This window comes from Dreissena polymorpha, chromosome 16 (genome assembly GCF_020536995.1).
Source record: "Dreissena polymorpha isolate Duluth1 chromosome 16, UMN_Dpol_1.0, whole genome shotgun sequence".
Classification (NCBI taxonomy): Eukaryota; Metazoa; Mollusca; class Bivalvia; order Myida; family Dreissenidae; genus Dreissena; species Dreissena polymorpha.
In genome coordinates, this window is record NC_068370.1 from 19,753,229 (window position 1) to 19,771,992 (window position 18,764).

The 18,764-nt window shown below is 37.4% G+C and overlaps 1 protein-coding gene across 3 annotated transcripts in view; it reads right to left on the reverse strand.

Moving 5' to 3' along the window:
• The window catches only part of LOC127862911 (histone-lysine N-methyltransferase, H3 lysine-79 specific-like), a 164,598-nt gene that overhangs the window by 59,610 nt on the left and 86,224 nt on the right, over window positions 1–18,764 (reverse strand). For 2 of the 3 annotated variants that reach the window (XM_052402184.1, XM_052402185.1), the window contains exons 15-16: window positions 15,886–16,113; window positions 12,345–12,621 (exon numbers count right to left, since the gene is read on the reverse strand). In XM_052402184.1, the coding sequence (XP_052258144.1) occupies window positions 12,345–12,621; window positions 15,886–16,113 (505 nt within the window). The remainder of the gene's footprint in view (window positions 1–12,344; window positions 12,622–15,885; window positions 16,114–18,764) is intronic. The other variant, XM_052402186.1, reaches the window with a different exon arrangement.

Here is an 18,764-nt window from a genome sequence, read left to right on the forward strand (position 1 = left end):
CTGATCAAGTTTCATGATGATTGGAAAATAAATTTGACCTCTAGAGTGTTAACAAGGTTTTACTATAGCCATATAAGGAAAATAGCCCCGCCCCCGTGGTGGCCATGTTTTTCAACCAACCGGCATCATTTTTAAACTCATCCAAGATATTACTGGGATGAATCTTCCGACCGAGTTTCATGAAGATCGGACTATAAATGTGGCCTCTAGAGTGTTTACAAGATTTTACTATAGCCTTATATAGCAATATAAGGAAAAATGCCCCGCCCCTTGACGGCCATGTTTTTCAAGCAAACGTAACCATTTTCAAACTCATCCAAGATATCATTAAGACAAATCTTCTGACCATATTTCATCAAGATTGGACAATAAATGTGGCCTCTAGAGTGTTAACAAGGTTTAACTATAGCCATATAAGGAAAAATGCCCCGCCCCCTGGCAGCCATGTTTTTCAACCAACCGGCATCATTTTCAAACTCATCAAAGATATAATTAGGATGAATCTTCTGACCAAGTTTCATGAAGATTGGACAATAAATGTGGCCTCTAGAGTGTTAACAAGATTTTACTATAGCCATATAAGGAAAAATGCCCCGCCCCTTGGCAGCCATGTTTTCAAGCAAAGGTAAACATTTTTGAACTCATAAAAGATATCAGTGGGACAAATCTTTTGACCAAGTTTCATGAAGATCGGAAAATAAATGTGGCCTCTAGAGTGTTAACACGGTTTTACTAAAGCCATATAAGGAAAAATGCCCCGCCCCCTGGCGGCCATGTTTTTCAACCAACCGGCATCATTTTCGAACTCGTCCAAGATATTATTGGGATGAATCTTCTGACCAAGTTTTATGAAGATCAGAAATAACTGTGGCCTCTAGAGTGTTAACAAGATTTTACTATAGCCATATATATATAGCCATATAAGGAAAAATGCCCCGCCCCTTGGCAGCCATGTTTTTCAAGCAAACGTAACCATTTTTGAACTCATCCAAGATATCACTGAAACCAATCTTCTGACCAAATTTCATGAAGATTGGACAATAAATGTGGACTCTAGAGAGTTAACAAGGCAAATGTTGACGCCGCACAACGGACAAAAAGCGATCACAAAAGCTCACCATATGCACGTTGTGCTCAGGTGAGCTAAAAATGCAAACGTTGGATTGGTCTTTGTGGTCGCCCACACAAACAGCCTTATCTCAACATATTAAGCGATCGCCCGAAAGCAAAACACCTCTACGTTTGTTCTAAGGTTGTTATAATAAGATACTATGCGAAATTAGAAAATGTAAGTTTTGCAACGAACATGCTATAGAAAACGAGTATCACTTTTTACTTGTTTGTCCTCTATATAGAGAAATTAGAAAGGAACATTTAAAACCATATTTTCAAAGGTGGCCAACGTTTAATAAATTTGACATTCTAATGCAGTCGGCTAATAAAAAAGACATTCTAAACTTTGCTAAATATATTATAAATGCTGATGATATGCGTAATAATAAAGACAATCAGTTATAATTTTTAATAATATCACATAGAATAAAGCATTTTTATTTCTTTCGGTTTAAGTCTTCCGAATTTAATGTAGCTAGTTTTATATTGTTAAAAGTTAAAAAAACTATTTTAAAATGCGCATGTAATTATCAATAGGTGCCTATAAATGTCATTTTACACCATGTGTGGGCTTTCTACTAATCCGTTATCAAAACAGATGCCGCAAACTGTGAATGACCCTTGACACTTTGATACCCAGTCTGATTAGCGAGTTTTTTTTGTATATGAAAATTCTTTCAACTTCTTATATTTTAAACATTGCAAAAAATAGTTTAAGAGGAAATTAATAATATATTGTGTATGTTACTTTTTTGACGACATTGACTATGTTATACGATTTTAACAATGTTCATGGGTCATTTTGACCTAACGCATTGTAGATATGTGTTATATCTGATTTCAATAAAACGTTCTTTGTCTTCTTATATAATAAATTTACTTACCTATGCCACATTTGCAATGTTGCCATCGGTTGCAAAATTAACGGCTTTTAATTAAAAAACTGAAACATATATTACTCTCGCTGTCGAAAGATCAATTACAACATCACTTACGAAAAAAATAATCTTTAAAATTTATGACGAGAAATATGTTTATGAATTTCAAAAACACATCCATATGCCGACGCCATTTTTCAGAAAAAGAGTACAGTGCGACAGAGCTTGAATTGGACGAGCGAATTTAAATATAGATTGAATACAATACGATACATGTACAAAGAAATGTTGTATTGCGTCATATGCGTCATGAAACAATCGTGCTTCCCGTGGACTTTCTGATATCGGGCAAAAATTAAAGTGAATCTCTGTTAACGAGTATACTGCGTTAGCATGTAAATAAATCGTCAGGATTATTTAATTTATTATTCGTACACGTACTGAAATTAAACATACATAAAGATCTTTTTATTTATCAAGCATGTATAGGATGTATAATAAACGTTAACACATCCATAGTTTATACAATGAACCGCTCTGAAAGGGAATACATGTAATAAACACTGACTCACGAGTTTTTCACACCTTTATTGACATGATTAACACCATTTGCTGTATAGTGTTGTTTAACCTCTAATCGATTAAAATCAGTTAAACAGACGGATAAAGAAAGCAAGCTGTGATCGCTGCCATCTATGAATTTTCTGAAAATAGTTGAAGTTGCATGAAATGGATTTTAATCAGAAATGGAAGGTTGAAGAAAAAAAGGGATCCAAGCATCCCCCGCGTTATATTGGACACAGCGTTATAACGGACCGCACTATATTGGAGTTACAGTGTAGCTTGTACCACACACATAAATTTTAGTGTTTTTTACAATTTCTTTATTAAATAACTATGAAGTTTTTTTTTAATTTGAAAGATGTTAATATTTTTGTTTCTTCTTTAAGATTTTGAAAGAAGCAAAACAACTATATGATAAAATGAAAATTGCATATTTATTATTTCATAATAACAAGGTTACAAGATTGCAAACAGGTTCACGTACGAGTAAAAAATAGGGCGAGTAAAATACTACTATATGAAAGATATGTCATCTTGATATTTAAATCATTTTCTAACTTTTAATTGCATTTAATTTAAAACAAGAGATGTGTTTGTCAGAATTGCGCAGCTTTGAAATAAAATTTCAATGTATCATTTGGCAGGTTTAGAATTTATCTCCCTTTTAAAGCTTATTACTTCCCTTGGATTGTATTTTTTGACTTTAAACCTTGCAGGATGACCTTGACCTTTCATCACTCAAAATGTGCAGCTCCATGAGATACACGTGCATGCCAAATATCAAGTTGCTATCTTCAATATTGCAAACGTTATGGCCAATCTTAAAGTTTCCGGAAGGACGGACAGACAGTTCAAATGCTATATGCCACCCTACCGGGGGCATAAAAAGATGAAATTAAATACCTAAAAAATGAATTTAAAAATAGGTAGGGGCTAACGTCCTAAGGGGCTAATGTCCTAAGGGGCTAATGTGATAGGGGCTAACATCCTAGAGGCTAATGTCTCAGAGGGCTAACATCCTACACTCACTTGACCAGTATTCAGACATCCAAATATTCGTTACCATCCCTACTATAAACTAGAAATGGCGCGGCAGAGGCCCACGCGTATCCCCAAGCGGCATGTTTGTTAGAAAATTAGTGAAAATCTCTGAAAATCCCCACCCCAAACCCCATAACTTTTGACCCAGGGTTCGAATCAAAATTCCAAATAGTCCCACATATGCTCATAGCTACCATGTGTGTCAGTTTCAAGGTTCTAGAGCTAATAGTGTAGGAGGATATAGTGGCCAAGACGGACAGACGGCGGAGATAACCACATAATCCCCACGCTTTTAATATATATTTATATATAATATATAAAAATATATAACAAGAGGGCCATCAGGCCCTAAGGCGCTCACCTGAAAAAAATGCAAGCTGATTCATGAAGATTATTTTGGACCAAACAAGTGACTTTTAACATGTTTTTTTTATATTTGACCTTGTGACCTAGTTTTTGAGCTCATATGACCCAGCTTCAATCTCTGGCAAAATTTCATTGGGACAAATGTTCTGACCAAGTTTCATGAAGATTTGCCAATAAATGTGGCTAATATAGTGTCAACAAGTTTTCACTAAAGCCATATAAGGACAACTGCCCCCCCCCGCCCCCCCCCCCCCTGGCGGCCATGTTTTTCAACAAACCATAACCATTTTCAAACTCACTCGAGCTATTGTTAGAACAAATGTTCTGATCAAGTTTCATAAAGATTGGATAATAAATGTGACTTCTAGAGTGTTAACAAGGTTTTGTAGTAAATAGCCATTTAACGAAAAATTCCACGCCCCCTTGCAGCCATGTTTTTTAACTGATCTCAACCATTTTTGAACTTAGCTCAGATATTATTAGTTCTAATATTCTGACAAAGTTTCATGAGCATTGGACCACAAATGTGACTTCTAGAGTGTTAACAAGGTTTTACCATACAGTAAAGCCATATAAGGAAAACTGCCCCGCCCCATGGCGGCCATGTTTTTCATTCAACTGTAACCATTTTCAAACTCGTCCAAGACATTATTGGGACACATGTTTTGACCAAGTTTCATGAAGATTGGACTAAAAATGTGACTTCTAACAAGGTTTTACAATAGCCATATAAGGAAAACTGCCACGCCCCCTGGCGGCCATGTTTTTCAACCAACCGGAACCATTTTCGAACTCATCCAAGATATTATTGGCACACATGTTCTGACAAAGTTTCATGAAGATTGGACTAAAAATGTGACTTGTAGAGTGTTAACAAGGTTTTGTAGTAAATAGCCATTTAAGGAAAAATTCCACGCCCCCTTGCAGCCATGTTTTTTAACTGATCTCAACCATTTTTGAACTTAGCTCAGATATTATTAGTTCTAATATTCTGACAAAGTTTCATGAGCATTGGACCACAAATGTGACTTCTAGAGTGTTAACAAGGTTTTACCATACAGTAAAGCCATATAAGGAAAACTGCCCCGCCCCATGGCGGCCATGTTTTTCATTCAACTGTAACCATTTTCAAACTCGTCCAAGACATTATTGGGACACATGTTTTGACCAAGTTTCATGAAGATTGGACTAAAAATGTGACTTCTAGAGTATTAACAAGGTTTTACAATAGCCATATAAGGAAAACTGCCACGCCCCCTGGCGGCCATGTTTTTCAACCAACCGGAACCATTTTCGAACTCATCCAAGATATTATTGGCACACATGTTCTGACAAAGTTTCATGAAGATTGGACTAAAAATGTGACTTCTAGAGTGTTAACAAGGTTTTACTATAGCCATATAAGGAAAACTGCCACGCCCCCTGGCGGCCATGTCTTTCAACCAACCGGAACCATTTTCGAACTCGTCCAAGATATTATTGGGACACATGTTCTGAGAAAGTTTCATGAAGATTGGACAATAAATGTGGCCTCTAGAGTGTTAACAAGGTAAATGTTGACGACGCACAACGCACGGCGGACAAAAGGCGATCACAAAAGCTCACCATGAGCACGTTGTGCTCAGGTGAGCTTAAAAGGAAAACAAGTAATTCCTAGGATAGGGCCAGATTTGATCCCAAAGGCATGATTTGATCAAACTTGCTTGAGGAGCACCATAAATGATAAAATACCAAACATCTGAGGCATTGCAGTTTCAGAAAAGATTGTTTCAGTTGTAATTAGAGCTATGTCACAGACATGACGTATACCCCCACATGCAGCATTGACACAGAATATTTTGTATGCTGTCTTCACAAAACAAAAGAAGCTAATTTATGGCGATTTTTAAGAACTTTTATGCCATTATCATTTATGGCCATATTGACCTTTGAACCCTTTAATTCTTTCGCATGACACACCGTCCAATGATTGTGAACAAATGTACCAAGTAATTTTAAAATCTCACAATGAATGACATAGTTATGGCCCGGACAAAATCATTTTTGGCCATTTTGACCTTTGAACTCAAAGTGTGACCGTGACCTTGGAGGTAACGACGTAATTCTTTCGCATGACACACTGTCCAATTATGGTGAACAAATGTGCCAAATCTCACAATAAAGTCTCACAATAAATGATAAAGTTATGGCCCGGACAAGCTCATTTATGGGCAACTCCAAGTATGATCTTGACCTTGGAGATATCGACATACTTCTTTCGCATGACACACCATCCCATGATAGTGAACAAATGTACCAAGTCATTTTAAAATCTAACGATAAATGACATAGTTATGGTCCGGACAAACTTTCAGTTGTAAACGCACTAAGTGATCCTGTGACCTAGTTTTGACCCGATATGACCCATATTCAAACTTGACCTAGACATCATCTAGATACAACTTCTGACCAAGTTTGGTGAAGATTGGATGATATTTTTGGGACAGACCGACCAACAAAGTGACACCTATATAGCCCCCATTACCAATGGTAAATGGGGGTATAATTATACACATATGCAGATTAACAAGCAAACCCCGAGTGTGGCTAATTTTGATCCCAGGGGCATGATCTGAAAAAACTTGGAAGAGCACCATGATACGGTATTACATACCAAACATCAAACCTCTGGCCCTTGCAGATTCAGAGATTTTGTGTAAAATTTTCACTTCAACTTAAAACAAAGCAAGAAAAATAAAAGACCCCTAAGGAACTGGTCAATATTGACTCCAGGGGCATGATTTCAACAAAATAAGTACAGCACACAATAGAATGTTACATGCAAAATACCAAATCTATGGGCCTTGCAGTTTCTTTTCCTTTTTAAGTTTTCACTTTATAAATATAAGGAATACAATTTGTCCGTAGGAAATGGGAAACTTTGACTGTAGTGGCAAGCAAGATTTGTACAAACTTTGTAAAAGACTACCATGATAATGATGTTACACATCAATTATTTGAGACCCCTGGTTTGGGCCTTCTTTTAACTACAGGGGCACAAATTCAGCAAATTTTGAAAAGGCCACTATACAATGTTACACACCGATATTTACACCTATGCATATTGCCATTTTAGAAGAATTTTGAAGTTATTTTACTTTAAGTCCATATAAATCATGTTATTGGTGGGGCTTGGCCAGATTTGACCCTAGAGGCATGATCAAAGCTGGGCTTTGCTGTTTCAGGAAGATATTAACAGTGATCCCTTGAATATGGTCTGTTTTCAGCCAAAGGTGCATCATTTTAATAAACGTTGTAATGGACATCTAGATGATGCTACATTTCAAATATCAAGGCCATTTAAGGCTGTACAGATTTAGACTTATAATATGGCTTCTAGAATGATAACAAGGTTTTTACTAAGATTTTACCTTAAGACATGTGACCAAGATTCAAACAAGCATAAGGAATAAGTCATACATGCCGCATCTAAATTGTAACAAGATTTGATATTGTGACCTAACCCCCCGTTTTCACAGAGCTGCGACTTTACGACGATCATCCCGATCAAGCCATGATCTGACAAAGGTTTGAATCGGGGCGGATCGATGCCAATCGAAGTCTAAATCGAGCAATTTGGCAAATTATGGTATTAATTTCAACTTTTTATATTTTTCTTATTGTTTCTTGTTGACCACGATCCCGCTACGCTTGTTTTGAGCATGTTCAAAATAAGCGAGGCGAGAGTGTAGAGCTAGTGTTTTTCCCAGGCCATTTTAGCGTGGCGAAAAGCCACGCCGCCCTCCCGGATCGCCACGCTGCCCTTTTCAAAGGCAAATTTCGCCACGCGCCCTTTTTTTCAAAGGCAAATTTCACCACGCGCCCTTATCGATAACATCTTTATTGCCTTACGATCTAACTTGGTCCGCAAAATCAGCTTCCTTGATTGTCTGTGACGCTCCGACTGTGCTTGATTTACTCGAAAGACGTCAACGTCTAATCGACTATATTAAATGAGCAGATTTAATCTATAAAAGTGCTCGATTTATAGGTAGGTCTTACTGACTGCTTCAAAGCTGTGAATTAGTCATGCGTGAATAACCCCGTGTCAGTATCAATCGATTATGCTGGGGGCTATGTTATCTTCTGAGACTTTTGATGAAAAACTCGATGTTATTCTCGTGGCAATTGTGCATTGCATGCATTATTCAGTTATATCAAAACATATATTTTTACGCATAATTACATTTAAAATCACAAACAAATTTATTCTTTATCGTTTTCGTCTTTAAGATAATTAGATCTAATTATTGAAATAATTACTGAGCCTTATACTAATTTAACAAAATGCGAATCGCGTATACGATTTAACGTTGCTATGCGCACCTGTCGCTTACATCATTTGACATTTTATCAACATGGCGGACTATACAGAATTAAATTGTGACTCGGCAAAAATGGCAAATAACGTCGTAAAAGATTGAATTAAAGATGGAGATTATACATTAAGAAGAATTAATGAAATGTCTGTGATAATCAACGATGCATAAAATTGTTTTAGATAGCAACAACATTATTTATTTATTTGTAATCTACTCGGTGGATGTATGTCTCGGAAACGAGTGTTTGCATATATTGTTAGCGATCAATTTACTCGCAATGTTATTTTAAACATCTGTCGAGATTATTGTTAGAAAATGGTATAAGACAAACATGGTTTCATTTATATGTTAGTGGATCTGTGTATAATCAGATTCATATGCATATATTGCTTTATTATGTTTGTCGTGCTGTACAGTTTATTGAAACAGCATGGAACTTTAATGTACATTGCAAGGTAAATATATTAATATAAATCATAGTAAGTTAACTACATCTATTATCATTAAATGTGCTTGTTTATATGTTATTTTTTCCACAACTGCTTCTGATGCGATTACATGTTTCCCCGTAATTCAGGTATTCAGGGAACGTTTTTGCCCTTTTTTGCCTAAACTGCGCGCTAAAATGCCCTTTTTGAAAGTAATGCGCCGTGCCCCTTTGCCCTCCTGGGAAAAACACTAAGAGCTCTCCGATCATGAAGACTCTACCGCGATCATACTACGATTATGAATACTCCACTACGTTTCTCCTGCGATTTGTCACGATCGGCCACGTTTTTGGCCACGCTTTGATCGTAGTAGAAGCTGCGTCTTTGTGTGAACGGGGGGTAAGACATATCTCATAATAGCTCACCATGAGCACTTTATGCTTTAATGAAACAAGAAAACCTATATGGCCTAGGTCGCTTACATGAAGCATGTAGAAATAAATATTTTGTGCAGATTTTGTGATGTTGAACGTGGAGAGAATGCTTATTTTAAGAAAACAGAAGCTGTGTTTGTGAAACCATATGACCCCTTCTGCACTAAATTTCGAGACAATTGTAAAGTACAAAGCCTGTTACTTTATCAAATTTCAATAAAATGGAATGAAACTCAACTTGACTTGAAAGTCATGTAGGTAGACTTATATCCACAATATTAGGTAACTACCTGCAGCCTTTAGAAATAAAGTCTGGAAAACTGTTATTCTAGAGAAAATGTCCAAGTCCAAGGACTGAAACTTTGCAACAAATCAATGGACCAGAATGAAACTCGAATCTGATCTATAAGTTACTCCTGTATAGCCATCATAACCTGACAGTGAAAGTGACTCATGTATACCCATCATAGACTGACAGTGACTCCTGTATAGCCATCATAGACTGACAGTGACAGTGACTCCTATACACCCATCATAGACTGACAGTGAAAGTGACTCCTGTACACCCATCATAGACTGACATAGTGACTCCTGTATACCCATCATAGACTGACAGTGACTCCTGTATAGCCATCATAGACTGACAGTGACTCCTGTATAGCCATCATAGACTGACAGTGACAGTGACTCCTATACACCCATCATAGACTGACAGTGAAAGTGACTCCTGTATAGCCATCATAGACTGACAGTGACTCCTATACACCCATCATAGACTGACATAGTGACTCCTGTACACCCTTCATAGACTGACAGTGACTCATGTACACCCATCATAGACTGACAGTGACTCCTGTATAGCCATCATAGACTGACAGTGACTCCTGTATAGCCATCATAGACTGACAGTGAAAGTGACTCCTGTACACCCATCATAGACTGACAGTGACTCCTGTATACCCATTATAGACTGACAGTGACTCCTGTATAGCCATCATAGACTGACAGTGACTCCTGTACACCCATCATAGACTGACAGTGACTCCTGTATAGCCATCATAGACTGACAGTGACTCCTGTATAGCCATCATAGACTGACAGTGACTCCTGTATACCCATCATAGACTGACATAGTGACTCCTGTACACCCATCATAGACTGACAGTGACTCCTGTACACCCATCATAGACTGACAGTGAAAGTGACTCCTGTACACCCATCATAGACTGACAGTGACTCCTGTATACCCATTATAGACTGACAGTGACTCCTGTATAGCCATCATAGACTGACAGTGACTCCTGTACACCCATCATAGACTGACAGTGACTCCTGTATAGCCATCATAGACTGACAGTGACTCCTGTATAGCCATCATAGACTGACAGTGACTCCTGTATACCCATCATAGACTGACATAGTGACTCCTGTACACCCATCATAGACTGACAGTGACTCCTGTACACCCATCATAGACTGACAGTGACTCCTGTACACCCATCATAGACTGACAGTGAAAGTGACTCCTGTACACCCATCATAGACTGACAGTGACTCCTGTTTAGCCATCATATACTGACAGTGAAAGTGACTCATGTATACCCATCATAGACTGACTGTGACTCCTATACACCCATCATAGACTGACAGTGACTCCTATACACCCATCATAGACTGACATAGTGACTCCTATACACCCATCATAGACTGACAGTGAAAGTGACTCCTGTATAGCCATCATAGACTGACAGTGACTCCTATACACCCATCATAGACTGACATAGTGACTCCTGTACACCCTTCATAGACTGACAGTGACTCATGTACACCCATCATAGACACACCCATCATAGACTGACAGTGAAAGTGACTCCTGTACAGCCATCCTAGACTGACATAATGACTCCTGTATAGCCATCATAGACTGACAGTGACTCCTGTATAGCCATCATAGACTGACAGTGAAAGTGACTCCTGTACACCCATCATAGACTGACAGTGAAAGTTACTCCTGTACACCGTCATAGACTGACAATGAAAGTGACTCCTGTATAACCATCATAGACTGACAGTGAAAGTGACTCATGTATACCCATCATAGACTGACAGTGACTCCTGTATACCCATCATAGACTGACAGTGAAAGTTACTCCTGTACACCCTCATAGACTGACAATGAAAGTGACTCATGTATAACCATCATATACTGACAGTGAAAGTGACTCATATACACCCATCATAGACACACCCATCATAGACTGACAGTGAAAGTGACTCCTGTATAGCCATCATAGACTGACATAGTGACTCCTGTACACCCATCATAGACTGACAGTGACTCCTGTATAGCCATCATAGACTGACAATGACTCCTGTATAGCCATCATAGACTGACAGTGAAAGTGACTCCTGTACACCCATCATAGACTGACATAGTGACTCCTGTACACCCGTCATAGACTGACAGTGAAAGTTACTCCTGTATACCCTCATAGACTGACAATGACTCCTGTATAGCCATCATAGACTGACAGTGACTCCTGTACACCCATCATAGACTGACAGTGACTCCTGTATAACCATCATAGACTGACAGTGAAAGTGACTCATGTTTACCCATCATAGACTGACAGTGACTCCTGTATACCCATCATAGACTGACAGTGAAAGTTACTCCTGTACACCCTCATAGACTGACAATGAAAGTGACTCCTGTATAACCATCATATACTGACAGTGAAAGTGACTCATGTATACCCATCATAGACTGACAGTGACTCCTATACACCCATCATAGACTGACATAGTGACTCCTGTACACCCATCATAGACTGACAGTGAAAGTGACTCCTATACACCCATCATAGACTGACATTGTGACTCCTGTACACCTATCATAGACTGACAGTGACAGTGACTCCTATATAGCCATCATAGACTGACAGTGACTCCTATACACCCATCATAGACTGACATAGTGACTCCTATACACCCATCATAGACTGACAGTGAAAGTGACTCCTGTATAGCCATCATAGACTGACATAGTGACTCCTGTATTGCCATCTGTATCTTTTGGTGGAAGCATAATACTTTTTGTTGAGTTCCTAGCACATATTTCTTTTATTTGTATAATATCTTTAGAAAATAATTACTTACCTAGGTGACTTTCAAATTCTTCAATGTCATCTGACATTAAATTAGCATGCAATTCCATTCGAATTTTCTGTTTAGCCATCGAGTGGGCTCGTCGTTCTTTTGAGATAAATGATTCCACAATGTCAGCCGTTTGATGATAATTGCCGGACTTTAAATGCATATTTGACCCTAGTTCCTCTGTTGCAGCCTCTTTTTCTTGAGAAAGAACTTTGGCAACGTGCTTTTTCATCTCGTCATTAGCTGCATTTCTTCTTGCTCTAACCATACTGTAATCATCCTATGAAAAAAAGTTTTTCTTTATACCAAAAAGTTTTCTTTCTAATATGGTTAAAGTAATTCAAACTAGTTCATATTAAGTTTTAATTTTAATAGCATGACAAAGCTGTTGTATGGCAAAATTATACTTTTGAACTCTACGTGAAATCTTTACATTGATGTCTTATGACAGTGGACAATGGTGTCAAGTTATGTCATAATCCATCAATAAATGGCTACATTATGGGCTGAGAAGGGAAACTTAGCTCACAACCACAGAAAGATAGACAGTGCAATATGCTCCTTTCTTAAAATGGGGACAATACAATGTCACGGCCATAAATCACGGGCACCACTTCTTTTTGAGATGCATTAATAAATGAGCCAATGTTATTTTCGAGGTGGCACTCAGGCCTGGATGTTTTTTAATTTGACGGATAATTTTAAAGGGTGATTAGGTTTTATAGATTTTTTCAACATATTTCACATTATTTAAACAAGAGGCCCCAGAGGACCTTTGGTCGCTCACTGAGAGACTAAGATGGAGAGAAACAAAGATAAAAACTCTTCAGCAAATATTTCAAATTATTGGTATGACAAGATTGTCATTAAAAATAAGGTGTTCCAAAGGATTCAAAATAAGCCAATTAAAAAATTACCCCACCCACCCTGGTGGCCATGTTTTAAATACCCAGATTTTTAAAAAATATATAAGGAAAATGCTTCTTACATACATATAGAGAAAACTGCCCCATCCCCTGGCGGCCATGTTTTTCCACTGATCACGACCATTTTCAAACTCATCCGACATAATCAATAAAACCAATGTTGTGACCAAGTTTCATGATGATTAGGCCAAAAAATTAGTTCGAAAATGGTTTTGGTTGCTTTAAAAACATGGCCACCAGGGGGCGGGGCATTTTTCCTTATATGGCTATATATGGCATTAATGCATGCACAAAATCAGCGGCTTTTAGCTGATCCAATAGATAACTTTCCATCTTTTAAAAAGAGATGGAGCCAATGCCAAGTAGGTGGCACTAAGAGTAGGAGGTGGCACCAATGCACATTTATAGCTAGTTTGAAGTGACATATTTTATGTAATGGTTTCTAGTATGTTTACAGGACTTAAATTTATTTTTGTAAGTTGACTACTTCAGCATATTGAGTTGTGTGCGTTTTTAATTAGAAAGAGTAGTTTTCTAATAATGTCTTGATGGATTTGAACCTTCGTCTTTGTAAGATAAGAACATTTAATATATATATAGAAAAAAGTTAACAGAAATTTTTATACATTTTTTGAGTTGATAGTGGAAAAAACAACATATATTAGCCTAATGAAGATTCGTTGACCTTGGTCTTTTAGTAAATTGAGCATTTGGATTAAGGGACACAAATCATTGTTTCAAGAAGAAGTATTATCTTATATTTATTTCGTGAATTATCATACTTTTATAAAAAAATTGCTGTGGAACTATTTTGATGATTTTGAAAATTACAAATTAGCTTGGAAAAAATGTTGGAATTGCACTTGTCAATATATAAAACTTGATAACTTGAGACGTTCCATAACTAAAGCATTCATGTCCATTAAGACATGCAGCATCTAATATTTTTTGTACGCAATGTTATTAGCGACTAAATTGAGTGAAAATTTGCTTGTCACACAGGAAAAACTAATTGAAATGCTTTTTAAAACTCCACCATGCCACAACTTATAAATGTTCTCAAGTTTTTAAATGAGTTGAGAATGTATTTTTCTGTACATTTTTGGATGAATATCTTCACTGCATTGCTCTATACTGCCCAATTTCAAAAATTATGCAATATATGCTGAAAACAAGAGATGTGTTTGTCAGAAACACAATGCCCCCTATTGTGCCGCTTTGAAATAAAATTTCATTATATTATTTGGCAGGTTTAGAAATTATCTCCCTTTTAAAGCTTCTTACTTCCCTTGGATTGTATTTTTTGACTTTTTACCTTGAAGGATGACCTTGACCTTTCACCACTCAATATGTGCAGCTTCATGAGATACACATGCATGCCAAATATCAAGTTGCTATCTTCAATTTTGCAAAAGTTATGGCCAATGTTAAAGTTTTCGGACGCACACACAGACTGACGGACTGACAGACTCACAGACGGACTGACGGACAGTTCAACTGCAATATGCCACCCTACCGGGGGCATAAAAAACATATAAAACCTATAACCCTGTAAAATTATCCATGAAATTTCAAAACATCGAGGCCTTAGCACCACTTCGGAAGTTGCATATGCGCAATTTAAATGCATCTCAAAGAGGTGGGGCCTGTGATTAACGGCCGTGAAGGTGAGTGGTAACATGCTAAAAGTTGACCATGCACAACGCACAATGATGCCAGGCATATAAGGTGACCGCAATAGCTTACCACGAGCAATTTATGGTATAGTAATTTAACATTTGACTTAAAATAACAACCTTGACCTCTTAAGAACAAGAGATGTGTTTGTCAGAAGCACAATGCCCCCTAATGCGCCGCTTTTTTTGTTGTTGACCTTTGACCTTGAAGGATGACCTTGACCTTTCACCACTCAAAATGTGCAGCTCCATGAGATACACATGCATGCCAAATATCAAGTTGCTATGTTCAATATTTCAAAAGTTATTGCAAAACTTTAATGTAAGGTTAAAGTTTTGGTGACAGAATGACGAAATGACAGACAGAAAGAAAGAAAGACAGAAAGACAGACAGGCCAAAAACAATATACCCCTGATCATTCGATCCGGGGGCATAAAAAGCATGATGCATATGCACTACACTTTTGCTTGTCATGGAGAATAAAGATAAGAAATTACAAGACAATCTTGCCAGGCATTACAAATTTATAGGGCTGAAAATAAACACAACCATTTGACAACCATTGTTGATATCAATGTTTCTAGGACTATAATGGGCCTTACACATCACACAGCATCTGGTCATGACGAATAATTATGTTAAGAAATACTTACCGCAAAGAAGTTATGAAGATAATACAAAATAAAGCCTTAAATTTTGACCTCGACAGTAGATCATTTGTCATGCAAGCCATGCGTGAACTGGTAATATTAAGAATCTAATCTGTAGTATACATAAAATACTTAATAGCTTGATAAAGTTATGAAGCAGAAACGATATTGATTAACATACCAACATAGAGACATATGGACCAACATGCATGAATCCTGATTCCAAAATCAGAGCATAATCAAATAACACTCATAGTTGTGTGTGCTTGAGCTCATGTTTGTCTCACTCACATTTTCTGTGTCACTGATGGAAGTAAATGTCCCCTTTTGGGAAGAACGAGACAGAGGTGGTTGAGATATCCATTCGGACCATTTGCGACGTGTTGTGGGGCCAAATACCTGAAAATCCCCCGTGTAACCAGTCATTTCACAACTAGTATTACTGGCTGAATCGAAGTCAAGGAGCTTTGCTGCTTTAAATGAAGAACTGTCAGAACTTTTGTCACTGGATTTCAGATCCTGCAATAAAAGATAATAAGATCATAGTGGTTGTATTGGTTGTATAGCAGAATATAAATTTAAAACACATTAGTTCAAAAGTAACACATATACACCCTCATATTGTCTTATTACACTTCACATGTGAATTGGCCTTGGACAGTAGATGACCCCCTATTGAAATTGGGTTCACTAGTTCAAAGCCTTTCTAGGAGGGACATATGTCTCCGACTGCAGAACACTTGTTATTTACTTTCTCTCGCAAATAGAACTTCTTAAAATATTTATCTGACGACCAGACAGCCCTTTCTAGAATATTTTTCAGAGAACATCCTCTTGAAAATGCCGCAGATATAGATGCACTTCTATATGAATGAGCTTTAAATTGATCAGTATTTATTCCTGACATATTCAAAACATTTTTCAGCCAACCTGCAATTGTACTTGTCGTAACCAACTTAAATGTAATATATGAAATAAAAAGTTGTGTAGACTTTCTACACACTTTAGTATGATTAACATAATGTAACAAGCGAATTCGTTGAATTGGTATCCCCGCAAATATGCTTCTGGACACAAAAGTGTTATATTTGCCACTCAAAAAAGCCTTTTTTCAAGATAAAAAGGGCCATAACACCATTATTAAAAGATGGTGTACAATGCCATTTGGCCTGCATCATTCTTTTATCCATATATATACTCATACCAAGTTTCAATGAAATCCGCCAAAGCACTTCCAAGATATGGCTCTGGACACAAAAGTGCCAGACAGACGGACGGAAGGACAGAAAGACTGACGGACGGACAACGCCAAAACAATATCCCTCCGCCTATGGCGGGGGATAATAATGTATGCATAGAACATAACTGTCACGCAGGCCGTCAAATGATTCCTATATTCCTTTATTTTCCTATACTTTGGAGAATTTTCCCATTTTTTAAAACCTCCTATATTTCCTATATTTTTGACTGTTTCCCTCTATTTTGTTCTGAAAATTTCCTCTTTAAAAAAAATACTTATAAGAAGTAATACTGCCTTTAGATATTTTAATTTACAGTGTAAAAAGCTGTCCCTCCTCTTAGCATCACCATCTTGCAGGAGTGCTGTTGTACACCATTGGGATATCTATATGGGAAGCGGACAACGACAACGGTGAGGCCTGGTATTGTAATGCGCATGGGGGGGGAGGGGGGGGGGTGTTAGAGGGTTAGGGGTCGGGTTAGCCTTAACCCTAACCTTAACCCTGACCCGACCCCTAACCCTAACCAAACCATAACCCAGGGTTATCTCCCCTATACCAGGCCTCGCTCGTTGCCGTTGTCCGCTTCCCTATCTATATGGACACCTTTGATGAAGAAAAATACAACCATTTCAAAGGTGAGAACAAATCCTAGCAGATAGTTGTAACAGGTCTTTCCTCAGGGATGCTCTTTTGAGGGGATATTTAATGCTCGTCCTGATGGAATTGAGCATATCTACAGGCTTCCAATTCTTTTGAATATTGGAAATTATTTAAATATTTTAGGGCATTGGAAGTCTTGTAGAATAATTTAAGGAGGCTGTTTTAAAAAACATGTTTTATTTTCAATGTGTCTGATACCCATGAGATTAGAAATTAGTTATCAGTTAGATTTCCATTATTGAAAGAGTAGTTTAGGGAGTTGATTAAATATGTTTTAATCTCATTCCAAAATATTTTGTAGAATTCAATTGTTTTACCATCTGATCCCGGACTTTTATTGAAAAGAATAAAAGACCTGATTTATTTGTGTTATTGAAATAATTAATGCATTCTTGTATCAATTGTACATTTTCGCCGATATAGTGCCCTTTTATAAATCCGGATTGTGAACTTGAAATAATTGAAGGTAGCATTTTTTAATTCTATTTCAGATGCTTTTTGTTGCGATTTTATAGTCGTTGTTTAATAAACTTATAGGGCGCCAATTTGATAAGGTTTCCAGGTTTTTCCAGGTTTAGAGATAAGTTATATGATACCTTGTTTTTGCAGATTTTATCATAAAGGATGTTTTGGTGTTCTTTTCATGTCCTAAAAATGTTTGATTGAAGAGTGTATAGAAATTTTAACAACAAAATTTTCAATACTCCTCAATCAACTCTAAATGCTAATGAAACAAGAGGGCCAAGATGGCCCAAGTTCGCTCACCTGAGAGGAGTCGGTTCATTCAATCTTTACCAAATGTCAAACTTGACCTAGATATTGTCCAGACAAACATCCTGGTCAAGTTTCATCATTATTTCATCTGGGAGTCATGATCAATGTACCTATGAAGTTTCATGATCCTAGGCGTAAGCATTCTTGAGTTATCATCCGGAAACCATTTTTCTAAGTTGAGTCACCGTGACCTTGACAGCCATTGTGTGAATACGTTTTTTGGCACTGTGACCTTGACCTTTGTCCTAGTGACCTGATAATCAATAGGGGTCATCTGCGAGTCATGATGAATATACCTATGAAGTTTCATGAACCTAGGCATAAGCGTTCTTGAGGTATCATCCAGAAACCATTTTACTTTTTCAGGTCATCGTGACCTTGACCTTTGACCTAGTGACCTGAAAATCAATAGGGGTCATCTTCGAGTCATGATGAATGTACCTGTGAAGTTTCATGATCCTAGGCATAAGCGTTCTTGAGTTATCATCTGGAAAC